General features: G+C 41.1%; 1 protein-coding gene across 3 annotated transcripts in view; it reads left to right on the top strand.

The window, feature by feature from the left end:
• The window catches only part of HSPBAP1 (HSPB1 associated protein 1), a 70,303-nt gene that overhangs the window by 2,766 nt on the left and 52,541 nt on the right, over window positions 1-14,996 (top strand). For all 3 annotated transcript variants that reach the window (XM_058661978.1, XM_058661977.1, XM_004578267.4), the window contains exon 2: window positions 10,453-10,638. In XM_058661978.1, the coding sequence (XP_058517961.1) occupies window positions 10,453-10,638 (186 nt within the window). The remainder of the gene's footprint in view (window positions 1-10,452; window positions 10,639-14,996) is intronic.

Below are 14,996 nucleotides of genomic sequence, written 5' to 3'. Positions count from 1 at the left end.
AGTGAGCCTTAATGTGACCGTGTGGAACTTAGGTATGGAGGATGATGCAAAAGCAGGTGTCGGGCAGGCAGCTGAGGATGCTAAAGGTTTGTGTTTTTTGTATTCACGTACTACAGACTTCACCCTTTGAGAACATACAGTTTGATATTTCACAAGTTATGCAGCTCTCACTACTGTAGTTCAGAATTTTTTTATCTGTGTCCACAAGAAACCCAGTTCTCCTATTCCTCCAGATTCAGGTAACCAGTGATCTACACTGTCTTTATAGATCTTCCTCTTCTGGACATTTCATGTACAAGTCATGCACTGTGGGTCCTTTTGTGTCTGGCTTCTTTCACACAGCCATGTTTCTCAAGGTTTGTCGAAGTTGTAGCATGCTTGCTTGCTTTCTTGTAGCTGAATAATATTCCATTGTGTGGATCTACCACATTTGTTTATCCATTCATCAGTTGACGGATCCACTTTTTGGCTGTTATGAGCAGTGCTGCCATGAACATTTGTGTGTGTGTGTGTGTGTGTGTGTGTGTGTGTATGAATATATATTGTCAGTTCTCGTGGACAACTATCTAAGCTTGGAATTGCTGCATCATGTGGTAACTTTAACTTTTTGAGGAAGATGTTTGTTTATTTTTTTATTGTTTATTTGAAAAGCAGATAAACAAGGCGAGAGACAGGGATAGAAAGACAAAGCCCCTATTTCTGGTTACTTGACACATACCTGCCTCAGCAGTGAGCCAGGCTGACCCCAGGAGCTGGGGTGCAATCCTGGCCTCCCATGTGGGTGACAGGGACCCAGCTACTTAAACCATTACCACTGCCTCCCAGGAAGCCCATCAGGAGGAAACCAGAACCTCAGGTGTGTCGGAGCATGGGGTTCTGATGGACGGTAGTCATCCCAGCAACCTCTTACCATGGCCCCAAATGCCTGATCCAGAAAACATTCGTTCTTAATCTGACTTCCTTTCCTAAGAAAGGAAAATATTTGATGTAAAATATGGATTTGCTCTCCAGAAAAATGCATAATACACACAAATTTTTGCAGGCAATCTCAAATATTTGTCTCAGAGGATCCCTGAATCTTATGTCTGGAACTTACAGCCCTATTTTTAACTCATTCTGTCCTGAAACAGCACTTCAGGAGACTCTGATATATTTTTTCTTTTTTCCAGGTTATAAAGAGTTGAATGAGCAATTGTCTTGTAAGCGAAGACCTTGCCTTGAATTAGATATGGCTGATGAGAGTGTAGGGAAGGAAGCAGACATACATTAAACAGGTAGAGGTAAGAGAGTGTGTACAGCACAGTAATGAAAACAGGAGTCCTAGGAAAGTTCATTTTTGAACAAATATTACCACTTGTGATCACAAAATATTTGAATGCACACGTAAAGAGGTGAAAGGCCTTCTAATCACATCCTCAGTCATGTCATAAATACCACTATCAAGGAAGCAGCCACAAGGTAGGGTACAGCTGCTTGGAATATAAATATTGCACATCAGGGTCTCAGCGTCTGAGAGGGAGTAAGGCTGAGTGCGAGTGAGCAGAGTAAGGCCGCAGGCTTGTAGGTGGGAGGGCCAGAGGCAGGAAAGGAGGCCGGTCAGCTACACTGCAAGTGGGGAACCGGGTCACAAGTGAAGAAGGACGATCAGCAGAAGGGAAGTAAATGCTGACAGGAGGAAGAAAGAGACCATGGGGTTTTTGCTTCTCACAAGTACTAGAGCAAGGCACTGCCAAGGTGAGGACACAGGGAAGGGGCCTGGGGATTCCAGAGTGAGGCTTTGGAACAGTTGCTGTAGGGGCGAGGATAATGATGAGTCAGGGATAAATAAAGCAGGAAAGGGAATGACAGAGGTCAGGGTGGAGGTGGAGTGGTGGAACTCATCTGTGCTTCAGACCCGTCCTGGTTCTGCATAACATGTCGTGATGCGAAAGTAGTGAACCCAGGTGGCTAATTTCAGTGAAGCCTCATACATTGCTAAAACTGGGGTGCAAGTTCTTTCTTACTCAGCTGTTTGAAAAGCATTAACATGGCATCAGTTTATTCCAGGGACATACAAGTAACAGGCTTGCATTCAAGGGTGTAAAACGAGTACTAGTTAAGAAGCAACTCTGGTGCCAAAGGTGGGCTGTTACTCTCAGGGTCACTGGAAACATCCCAGTGAAATGAAGAATTGCAGTTGTGTCTGGTTCGGCCTTTTAGACAGAGCTTACCATCATTTTTTCTGTTTGGCTCTTGCATTTGTCCTGGCTGTGCTTGTCTGTTGACGGAGAAGATTATAGGAAGTATCTGGAATACAGGTGCTTGTCTTCTCTCAAGAAAAGAAGGGGACAGTGTGTCTGTCAGAACTGTTGGGCACCTCTCCAGGCAAATCCAAGAGTGCCCAGCCATTCAGCCCTAGGGTGAGCATGATGGCAAGGTTTAATGAAAAAAATACACCTGACAGACCAGACGGGCATCTCAGCACACGTCTGCATTGAAGATTGGGGCCTAAAAGGGACCAGGTCCCAGGCCATCTTACCATTCTTCCTTCCCCCTACCTTGTTTTGCCAGAAGGGTTGCTAGTTGTGATACACATGAACTTCCTTCCAAGGTTTTATTACCCAGACTGGGCAGAGGACTCTCCTGAGGTTCTGCCTTAGGGGCAAAGGCTGGAGACTACCTCGGAAGTTACTTGGATGTAAGCAAGACCTTGTAGTGTAAACACTGGGCTGATTCCAAGGCTGCCACATTCCTTGCTGCAGATACAGACCTCTTTTAGGGACCTAGGCTAATTTCTGTCTCTCTGCGTTGTGACAGGGTGTGCTTCGTTTTGATCAGTGCTCCTGTTCGTTGTGTGTAGCACTCATCAGTCTGGCTCTGGGTAGTTTCTACCATTTGGCTTTTACCATGGTGCTGCCAATAATGTGCCTGTGCACTTATCTTTGAGAACTTACTGTTGACTGTCTAATGAAAAGTAAGATTCAATAACCAGTTTATTAAAATAAATAATAAAAATAACCAGCTTATTTCAAATTACAGAAAACATAGAGGAGGCTAGAGTTAGGTGGAAACATTCTGGTACGAATTTTGAAATGCTTAGGAGCATTGTAAAGTCTGTTAGTGTTTTATACAATCTTTCTAGTGTTAACTTCTTTTAATTTATTTTTCTGCTTATTTTAGGTTCAAGACAAGGATGACTTTTGAGTTTAGAAGTATTATCTTGTGAACTGTCTTCTGAGGAAAAGTCAAATTTTGTGGATTAGCTGAGCAAGAGTTATAAGAGGATGAGAAGTAAAAGGCCCGTGACCCATTGATAACCATTCTGACATAACTGCCGTCTATGCCAAGCTGAGCCTGGCTAGGTGTTCACGGCCACGCCCAGCATTGGCATTGGCAAGACTGTGTCCTGACAACCTCAACATTAACAGTGGCAAAAGACCACCTTTTTAACTCTGGATTACCAGCCTTGTGGTTCAGGGTTATGACTATTTGTAAATTTACCTAAGCAGCAAATTACTTTTTGACAGAACTTTCTTGTTTTTGCAGACATTTTAAAACGTCTAAATGGCTACAAAATCCCCATTTAGTCTTCAGTACAAAACAGTCATTTGGTTAGACTGCATTTGTGTGATTCCATTAAGGTTTATTTTTGAACTAGTTGTGATGATTATGAATTTTTAATCTAATACCTACCATTTCAGATGGTTTTAAATTTCTTCAGTATATATATGATAGCTTTCAGATTGATGAAGCCATTATATACATGCATGCGCATATGTTCCAAAAAGAATTATTTCACCCTACCAGTTTTTTATTCTTGCCTTATCACTCTAGTGAGTCTCCGGCATTGCATTTGCAACTTACTCTTACGTCATCTTCTGGAAACTTTTTCATATTAGTAATTTTTCCATTAAAATTATATTGGGGGCCTATCTGGCCCACTGGTTAAGACACGTGTGTCCCCTCTCAAAGTGTCTGGGTTCAGTTCCTGGCTCTGGCTCCTGCCATCAGCCTCCGGTTACTTATGCAGGCTCTGGAAGATAGCAGTGATGGTGCCAGCTCAGCACAGCCCCTGCCTTGTAGAGATTTGCTAAGCGAATCAGTGGGTGGGAGTGTGCCTGTTCATTCTTTCTCTCTTCCTCTACCTGCCTCTCAAATAAATAGAATTTTCTTTTTTTTTTTTAAAGATTTATTCATTTTATTACAGCCAGATATACACAGAGGAGGAGAGACAGAGAGGAAGATCTTCAGTTCACTGGTTCACTCCCCAAGTGAGCCACAATGGGCCGATGCTGCGCCAATCCGAAGCTGGGAACCTGGAACCTCTTCTGGGTCTCCCACACGGGTGCAGTGTCCCAATGCATTGGGCCGTCCTCAACTGCTTTCCCAGGCCACAAGCAGGGAGCTGGATGGGAAGTGGAGCTGCCGGGATTAGAACCGGCGCCCATATGGGATCCCAGGGCTTTCAAGGCGAGGACTTTAGCCGCTAGGCCACGCCGCTGGGCCCAATAAATAGAATTTTCAAGAAATAATAGCAATAGAGATAAACCAGAATTGGAGAAAATTGTATCTTGACATGAGAAGCAAGTTAGTTTGATTTTAAAGACTTTGTCTTTGTTGTGTTTGTTCTATCAATATTTAGTAAGTTGGTAGGTGTTCCATATTTTTGTTTTATATTCTAAATCTTAGAGAGAAATTCAGGCTAGGTCTTAATTGACTGAAGCCAGATTGTTAGCAGTTTCAGAAAAATTAGGCTTCAAATGATCATGTACTGCATGAGTTTAAAAAAAAAACAACCAAGCCCGTTGCGATGGCTCAGTGGGTAAATCTTTGCCAGGTACACACCAGAATCCCATAAGGGCGCTGGTTCAGATCCTGGCTGCTCCACTTCCCATCCAGCCCTCTGCTTGTGACCTAGAAGAGCAGTGAAGGATTGCTCCAGTGCTTGGAATCCTGCACCTGTGTGGGAGACCAGGCGGAAACTCCTGGCTTCAGATTAGCTCAATTCAGGCCATTGCAGCCATTTTAGGAGTGAATCAGTGAACTGAAGATCTTTCTCTGTCTCTCCTCTCTGTAAATCTGTCTTTTCATTGAAAATAAATCTTTTTTTAAAAATTACTGAGGCGGGCCCGGCGGCATGGCCTAGCGGCTAAAGTCCTCGCCTTAAAAGCCCCGGGATCCCATATGGGCGCCAGTTCTAATCCCGGCAGCTCCACTTCCCATCCAGCTCCCTGCTTGTGGCCTGGGAAAGCAGGAGAGGACGGCCCAAAGCTTTGGGACCCTGCACCCATGTGGGAGACCTGGAAGAGGTTCCTGGCTCCCGGCATCGGATTGGCGCGTACCGGCCCGTTGTGGCTCACTTGGGGAGTGAAACATCGGATGGAAGATCTTCCTCTCTGTCTCTCCTCCTCTCTGTATATCCGGCTTTCCAATAATAATAAAGTCTTAAAAAAAAAAAATTACTGAGGCCTCCCTAAGAGGCCGTTGAACTTGACTGGACAAGTGGGATGCTGGACTCTGTATGGTGTGAGCTTTTAATTAGGGAATCTCAACGGAACTTGAGCTGTGGTTATGCATCAAGGTGAAGGAACTCACCATGGGGGAAGGGTTTGGGGTGAAGAGGGGAGAATCCCAGTACCTATGAAATTGTGTCATGTAATACAATGTAATTAATGAATAAATGAATAGAAAAAAAATTACTGAGAAACGGGTCGATGTTATGGTATGAGGTAAAGCATTGCCTACAATGCTGGAGTTCAAGTCCTAGCTGTTCCACTTCTAATCACCTCTCTCCTTATGGCCTGGGAAAACAGCAAAAGATGGCTCAAGTCCTTGGGCCCCTCCATACACATGGGGAAAGCTCCTGGCTCCTGGCTTCATCCTGGCCCAGCACTAACCATTTTTAGCAATTCAGGGAATAAGCCAGCAGATGGAAGATCTTTCTTTGTCTCTCCCTCTCTCTGCAACTCTTTCAAATAAACAAATCTTTTTAAGAAACTACTGAGAATAAGACAGTTGCTTTCTGATGGTGTTTCATCATGTCCAAAGGTTTGATTGGAGCCAAGGCTATAACCAATAGACTAAATGATATGATACGCTTGGAAGGAGACAGCACTATTGTACAACACCTAGACCTCTAATCAGTTTCTTCAGCACTTTGTAAGTTATCTGGTTAAAAAGTGCTGCTTCCTGCAGTTTAGGCCAAAATTCACTTACTCTTTAAGGCTGTTAAGGTTGCTTCATAATTGTATAAGTCTTTAAATATTCCTGGGATGGAATGACTGAGTGCAAACCTAGGCTATTTAATTAATAGCATGCAGCATTTCATTCTTTAAAAGGAAATTGTTACACTTACGGTTGTTAATTTAATGGTCCTGTTCATTGTTGACTAAACTATCAGAAACCAAATTAGCTTTATCTCACACCCAGCTGATTATTTTATTTCACTGATGGGCCTGAAACTCTGTAACTATGTTAATTTCCCGTTAGGGTAAATGTTCTACTGCTGTTTTATCCTTTGCAGCACTTTTTATTCACGGTGCAATGTTTACGCATTTTATGTATATTGGTCAGCAGGCAAAATATTCTCTCAGCAAATTTTGGTTTTGGAAGTCAGTCTGCCGCACAAGAATGTCTGGAGGGTTTGGGATGTTTAGATCAGATCATTAAATACTAATATGTATGTACATATGTATTAGAGAAAAACTGTTACTTCTGTGAAACTATGTTATTGAAACAGCACTCAAGTATTACTAATGCCTGTGTGTATATTTGTAGCCAGATGTATCTTCCCAAATAGGAGACCCTCTTGGGGATTGTCCAAAGTCATGCTATGTGTATCATCTCTGGTTCAGCATAAGTAGGATAAATAAATCCCTAACCCCAAGACACTGATGAGTCTGTTTTTCTCTGCTCTGTAAAGTTCTAAAATATTGAATATTTTGCAAGTGTATTGCCTCAGAACTGATAAAATGCTGTGGTGGCTCAGACCAGCCATGATATCTCCAGCCCAAACCACAGAGCACTAGATCAAGAAGACATGGTTGTCCTTGAAAATGGCAAGCCTCAGAAACAAATCCTGACCCTAGAGCTTCTTATTTTATGTTTTACGTTCTAGAGTTAGAAGTCATCTGGTGTTGCATCTGTGGCACAAAGGTGGACTTCTTTGCCTTCTTTTTGCCAATGCTTGTGAATTCCTGGTCCTTTCTTTTGTCTTCCAAGATGGCTAACAACCTTGCCTTGTTTCCAGGCAGTACACTGGTGCATATATAAGTGGAGAGAGAATAAGGGCAAAAGGGTTGACTCAGCAACTCCCAGATCCATCTCTGGCTGCTCTTGTTTACAAAAGCATCTGGGAAAAAAAAAAAAAGCATCTGGGAAATGCAGTTTTTTTTAACCTTTTCTCTCATGCAGAGTACTGTTATGAACTGAATGTGTATTGGGTAGGTGGGCAACTGGCAATTTCTATTGCAGGTTTAATAAACCTCTTCCTACATACTCCACAAAACATCCTTCTCTACCCAAAGCATGCATGATTTTCTGTGATTTGATCTTTAGCTTTCCTGAATCTCTTTTCAGCTCATAGTCTTCTCTCCTGAGTTTTCAATCCAAGTTTAAGTGCCACATTTTAAATTCTCTAGTAGTGGAAAGAACATTGGACTTGGAATGAGGGGATCTGGTATTTTTGTGACATTTAAGCTTCCATTTCATCTTTGCAATGGAGGAGATAAAGTGCCTTCTCAATCTCTGGTTTATAGGCTTCTTAAAGGATAAGATGAACACCTGTGGTTTAATGCATGTACCAGTACATGATAAGCAGTAAGAAATTATGCAGGTCAATACATGGTGTTATAAGCACCATCTTCAAAATGAAACTTTTCATTCTCTTCCTGACAGAGTGAGCTAGTCTGACTTTTCTGGTAAATCATGAAGTGTGGAAACCTCTGTCTTCCTTTGGCTGCATCTATTTCTAGTAGTTTTTATTGCTAATCTCTTAGTTCTCCATCTCTACCATCTCTGCCTTCCTCACTGCCTCTCCTCATTGCATAGGGCCTTATTAACCCACTTCTTACTTGGGTTGGAACAGTTCCTTGAATCAGTTTCAGTTCCCGCTCCCCGCTGCTGTGTCATGCTGTACTTATTTCTACAGAGCTCTTATTTTTATCCTTAATAAATATACCATGGGATTGCTGTGGCACAATTTATTAAAGGCTTTCCTGCTTTGTAGCTTTGACTTGTATTTCCGGTTCCACTCTAGATAGTAGTAGTAGACATTTTATGTATATACACATACACACATATATATGTATGTGTATGTATGCATACTGTATCTAATATGTCAGAATATCTAGGGAGTTATAGATTCAGCTTATGATGAGTAGGTTAAAGTTCAAGTCTATACCATCCATTTCTGGAATAGTGAATGATTCACTGAGACTTCTGCTTCATCTTTCCAGTTATTTCCCAAAGGGCGGTTCCAACTTGTGTGTCATGAACAACAGAATGTATTGTGAATGTATTGTATCTTCATAGTGTAGGAAATTTTAAAAATACCTCCTCCAAGATTTCAGTTATATAAATATTTTAGGTCATCAGCCCTTTAGAAAGAAAGATGTGCAAAGAGCACTTTGCCTTTCCATTTTCTTCCCCAAAACAGGAGATAAAACTCCCCTTGCAGCAGGTGACCTTGTGTCAGGCAGAGGGAGGAAAGAGAAAGTAACAGAGACCAGTCTGGGTGAAACTGGTACAAACCGGTCTTGTTACACTAACCCTTGCCTTCCTGTTCACTTTCCTACATTAACCACCCTTGCCCAGATCCCTTTGTCTTGCAGCGTTTTCACAATTAACTCCTCTGACTAACTTAGGGTGTAAGTGCTTGACCTTAACATCAATTCTGTTTTCTTTTTCCTGAGGGGATTTCCATGTACATGTCAAATTTACTAAGGGAAATTTGCGTGTTTTTCTCCTATGAACATGCCAGAGACTCTTAAATGGGTAGAGGAGAATTTTTGCCTTTCCTGTTGCAGTACGACAAAACTTGATGTAATGAAAAAAAAAAATGACTGTTCACTTTCATACACGTGGAAGCCATGTACTCCATGTCTGGCAGGGTCTGGTGCGTTGCATTCTATGTAGCCTTGTATATGTGTGCCAGTATGGGTAAAGCCTTGAACGTGAAGCTATTGTGTGTACATTGCCCCAAGCTCAACTAGGTCAAGAAAAGTAGATTTCACTCCTGGTCACATCATGTTATGCGTTTCTGGGGCTCTCCGACATGCCAGGGTCACCTGACATTGAAGCTTTTTTTCGTCTCTCCCTCTTTCTGTGTGCAGCCCCCCAACTCTTCTGCCTTTTCCCTGTTTGTTCTCCACTGTTAGGTGCGAAAGGCACAGAGCCTGTTCGCTTCCACTGAGGACTCAGGAAGGAATTCTAAGTTTTTGCCCTTGTTGGTCTTGGAAAGAAGGCCAAGTTGATTCAAGTTCTTGTGTTTTTTTATTTGTTTAAACAATTTGAGTCTAGGCAAGCAGAAATTACTCAAGTTCTTAGACCGCTCGGCCATCCTGACTGCTCCAAACTCAAGTTCGTGAAGAAGAATCTTTCTCCTACTCTTGTTCCTTTTATCAGTTTAGAATAAGGTTGGGTCATGGAAAAATTTGATTAACTTTTACCAATTTTTGAATTAAGTCTAACTACAAATTAAGTAACCAAAATAGAGGGCTAGCTGATTGTTTGTGGGAACCATAAATACATGCTTTGAGCATCAGAGTAGCTTGCTTTTACTAACACTCCCCCAGATCTTCTATCTTAAGATATCTTTAAAGAGAAATTTACTTGTTCTTTAATTTTCAAAAATCCGATCCTTACTATCCAACCCAATATTATCTTGTATTAATATTCTGTGATTCAGTGCAATTCACTTGAGTACCCTGTAAACCATATCATTTCTTTGGGCATGGGCTCCTATTTTAGGATGTATTCAAACTGAGAATTATCACTGCTTTCCATCCTAGCACATCTTTTATTCTTACAATTAAAATCCTCCTCTGTCAAGATTGTGTGCTGTATTAATTGAGCAGTCTTTTTGGCATAAACATGTGATTCCGCAAGTAGAATTGTTGATGACCCAGCAACTCTGGTTGTTTTGGAGTAGTTTCCCTCAGGACTTGTTACATAATCTTCTATTTAAGAAATACTGTTATGTAAAAAATCTGCTTATTTTTAACTTTAAAGAACTGGTGGGAAAGCCGTTTTCTTAAGAAAACATATGAAAACTTTATTTCTGACACTGAAAATTATATTTGCCAACATTTAAAATTTAATATGAGAAACAATTATGGTCCTTTGAGGCCAAATATTTATGTAAATAGTCATAAATGAAGTGTAAATACACTTTATTTGCCTAGAAAGCTTTGCCGTAGCAGAAACAATCTTAGCTGTTTTTCTTTATATTATATGATTTATTTATTTCCCCAGGTGAGAATATCAAACCTTTTACTCCAGAGAAAGCCAAGGAAGTTATAATGTCTTTACAACAACCTGCTGTCTTCTGTAACATGGTTTTGGACTGGCCATCACGACACTGGACTGCTGAACACCTTTCTGAGGTCCTTCGTGGCAAGCAGATACACTTCAGGATGGGGCTGCAAAGCACAGACTCAGGTAGGACTACATTTACCACGACAGTGGCTCTGCCACAGTCCTCACGCTGCTTCCCTTGGCTCTGTAGAGAATGCTCTCTTTCTCATTCTCCTTTTGACCATTTCCTACACAGATAGGAAATTTTATTTGAAAATTTGGAAAGACCCTTTGGCCTGAAAGTTCTTTTTAAGCCCCATACTCCATATATTTGTTCATGTGTTTAATTTGTATATTGCTGGACATTATCATATTACCTTTAACATGGATAATATTTGTCAACTTCCCAAGTAATTGCAGAAGACCAAGGCTGCTGGGTAGTGTCTTCCACTCTTGACTCATGTAGAACCTTGTACTCTTGACTTAGTAGAATACATCCTTAATCTGTGGTTTCAGGCACTATTTATAGTGCTTACTCCAGCTGTCATTTTATCTGTTTGCTTTATCGGCTGCCTGACCTAGATTGCATTGCAAAAACATGAAACATTGTTTGTTGTTGCTGTTTTTTAATTCTGTCACACAAATACATTTTGCTGGATATATCTTCTTTGTGAAAACTCTTACTATTTTGACATCTTTTGCTCTGTTGTCAGATAGAGCAACTATCATTACCTCTAAAGTGTAGCTAACATAAAGGAAAGAAACAATGCTGTTTCTAATCTAAAAGAGTTTATAATACTGGTCTGACATTTAACTTGTATTTCAATATGACTAAGTCTGATAGTCAGCATATTCCCAGTAGTTCAACACTGAAGCCAGATTACCTGCTAATATTTATTAATAACAGGCAGAACCAGAAAATTCCCTGGTTGATCTGTCAGCTGCTACGAAGTTCTTTCTCTCGCATTTACCTGATAATGCGTCTTTAAAACGGTTAATTTCCGGTGTACAGATCCCTCCTTGTACTTCTGTGACAGATACGGCAAGATGAATATGAATGAAACTCTGGCTTCTCATTCTGATCAGGAACTGAACTGTTGATCGCGTTGGAGGATTGAATACTAGAGCAGCAGCAGTAACATAAGCATAAGAATGTGCTTTTTCCTCTTGATTTTAGCCAAATAAATCTACCACTTGCTGTGGTGTCTGTTACATACTATTTTGGGGAGAAATAGAAATTATGATTAAAATCCTGGTTACACTGCAAATATTAATAGTCCTACCAATAGTAAACATTGATTGAGAGCTGTTGTGTCAGACAGTCAGTGCTTCAAACATCATAACTCTCTTAATCTGCTTAAAACCTTCTTAGAGCAATACAGTTATTATCCCATTCTGTAGATGAAACAAAAGAATTTGATATTTTCAGATAAATATTAAAGCACAAAAGAAAAAGTTTAAGGAAAAAGAAACTCTGGCTGTGAGAAACAAATTTATAGCAAAAATAATTTGTTCCTTTTTTATTCAGATGAAGTTCCTATTATATAAAATTCAGCATTTTAGTCATTTGATTGCATGCAATTCCTGGTTGTTACTATGTTTGCAATGACTTATAGCTATAACTCCTGTTTTATTCCAGCTAGTGTCCCTTAAGTAGTGTCTTTCTGTTCTGCATTGCGGCCAGCTCTGGCAAGCACTTCTGCTTCCTGTCTGTATGAATTTGCTTACTCAGGACATAGCATTATGCAGTGTGTGGGCTTTGGGGGTCTGGCTTCTTGTCCTTGCCATGTCTTCAGGGTTCATTTTAGTGCTGAGGAATGTTCTGTTGTATGGGCATATTCATTTTATTTATTCACTCCTCAGTTGGTGAATATTAAAGTGGGTACATTTTTTTGGCTATCATAAACGATGCTGCTGCGAACAGTTGTGTGAAAGTTTCCCTGGAAATACGTTTTTATTTCTCTTGGGTACATGCCTAGGAGTAGGATTGCTGCCTCTTGTGATAGCTATGTTTACCTCTTCTGAAAAGTAGCTGCAACATTTTACACTCCCACCAGCAATGAGGATTCCAGTTTTTCTACATCCTTGCCTCTACTTATTTATTTTTTGTATTAAAGCTGTTCAAGTAGAGCAGTTTCCATTCAATTTCTTGGCTTATTTTTTTTTATTATTTACACATTTTTTTCTGAACTTTTAATTTTATTTTTGATAGTGTTTACACAGTTGACCAGGGTAGGAAGGATTGAGGATCAGGGGGTAGTGGGTAAGACCCTTGTTTACACATTTTCTTTTTCTTCTTCCTGTATGGGGGAGAGGGGGATACAAGAGGAGAAACCACGCCCAGCTTCCCAACTGCCACATTACCTGGGGGGTGGAAAACTGCGACTCAGTGTCATCCCAGGTTCCCCACTCTGGAACATTTTTTGAGGGTTCTGCTCACATGGCTTCAATAGTTCTGAGATGCTGTTGGTATTGCCACTCCAAGGATGTGGAAATCCGTCCAAGGTCAATTGGCTCTCATAGTCCACCTCCATGTCTCCATTGACACAGAAATTTGCTGTCAAGCTTCACTGGGGTAATAGATCAATTTGTTCTGCCCTCCATCCTCAGCAAACCAATGGGTGCTATGACTTAGCCCAGTCCTACCTAATACACAGTCAGCCCCCACGTACCACAGGGGGTGCTACAGCCCAGTCAGAGCGACTTCCAGGAACCCCCACTGGACTGACTCCCCAGCTATGGTTCCTAGGCCTGCCAGCATGTGCAGTAGACTGATCTGGTCTCCCCACGTCCCATTTAGATTTTGTATACATCATTGGGCATTGAAGTATAACTCAACCCAACCGACTCTACCCTCCAGCCTACACTCATGCCAGTGGGTGCACCACATGTCCAACCAGGCCCACCCCCAGTCCTGGTTCTCATGCTCACCAGTGGGAGTTGCAGCCCATCAGGAAATGTCGGAGACCAGCTCCAGCTGCATTCTGAGCTCAGGAAGGGTGCATGAATCAGAAGGAAAGAAGAGACGTGGGCAACTATAGCATGATGCTCATAATGCACAACTCAAAAAAGCTGACTTCTTTATTTGTTTCACTTTTGCTTCATGGCTAAAAGAATGGTTACAAAAACAATTCTAAAAAAAACATTATTTTACTTCAAAGAAAACATTTTCAGCAAACCATTACTCGTTCAACCTGTAGTCACCCGACTGAAGCCAGGAACTCCGCACTATGCAGTTACATAGTGACAGGTGGTTTACTTATATCCAAAATCAATTTTCGCAAAACCTAAACTAATATTACTTAAGATATCAAGAATACAGAACTGGGCCCAGCACGGTGGCCTAATGGCTAAAGTCCTCACTTTGAACGCGCCGGGATCCCATATGGGTACCAGTTCTAATCCTGGCAGCTCCACTTCCCATCCAGCTCCCTGCTTGTGGCCTGGGAAAGCAGTTGAGGACAGCCCAAAGCCTTGGGATCTTACACCCATGTGGGAGACCTGGAAGAAGTTCCTGGCTCCGGATCAGTGTAGCACTGGCCATTGTGGTCACTTGGGGAATGAATCATCAGATGGAAGATCTTCCTCTCTGTATCTCCTCCTCTCTGTATATCTGACTTTGTAATAAAAATAAATAAATCTTTTTTAAAAAGAATACAGAATTAAAGCTTATGAATGAAAGGAATTTATAAAGGCATATATCATAAAGTCTTTATTAAATCTTATGATCAATCATTTACTAATTACCATCACCTTCACCTAGCACTGATTCAGTTGTTTTTTGCTCTTTTGTTAAAGGACAGTGAAAAGGATCAGGGCCACTCAGCCTTTCTATGAAGGGAGGGCCTTTAAAAAACTTCTTTTTATCTTTTCAAACTATTTTTTTCCCTAAATATAAGTGCTAATATAAAATAGAAGTTTTAAACCATTTTCCTCTGGGGGCACATAACATTTGTCTCCCTTTAGAAGTTTCCCCATATACTTTCTGCTTTACATGGCGGGAAGCCAAAATGCATCATTTCATGAGTTGTAACAGTTTGAGGCTGCACGATAAACAAACTCTTTGTACCTCCATGATCGCCATCTGTTCTAAGATTTTATCAAGCCATTTCTTATGGAGAACATCATACATCTTAGAGTTAAGTTCCATGTCAAAAGTGGGCACACAATAAAACACGTGGGAACAATATAGACTGAGTTGTGCTACTGGATGCTTTTAGCTGTGTCTCATTGTCTTTAGCTGCTAAAGACCCTTTTACCATAACATGATTGATAAAATCAATTTCCAGTATTAAACCAGTTACAGAAATCACTTCACATTTGCAGAAAAACAACACCCTCAGGAGAATTCCATGAAATATCAGAGAGGTGACCAAGTGTCCATACAATGGGGTCAGGCAGCAATGAGGTGATTACAGACATTCTGTCAGGCCTTACCACACAGCCAGAAACTCCTCATAGCCTTACTAACCAAGGAGTGATGCTTATTCTACCCTTGCTTC

This window comes from Ochotona princeps, chromosome 3 (genome assembly GCF_030435755.1).
Source record: "Ochotona princeps isolate mOchPri1 chromosome 3, mOchPri1.hap1, whole genome shotgun sequence".
NCBI lineage: Eukaryota > Metazoa > Chordata > Mammalia > Lagomorpha > Ochotonidae > Ochotona > Ochotona princeps.
This window is presented reverse-complemented; position numbering and strand designations above follow the sequence as displayed.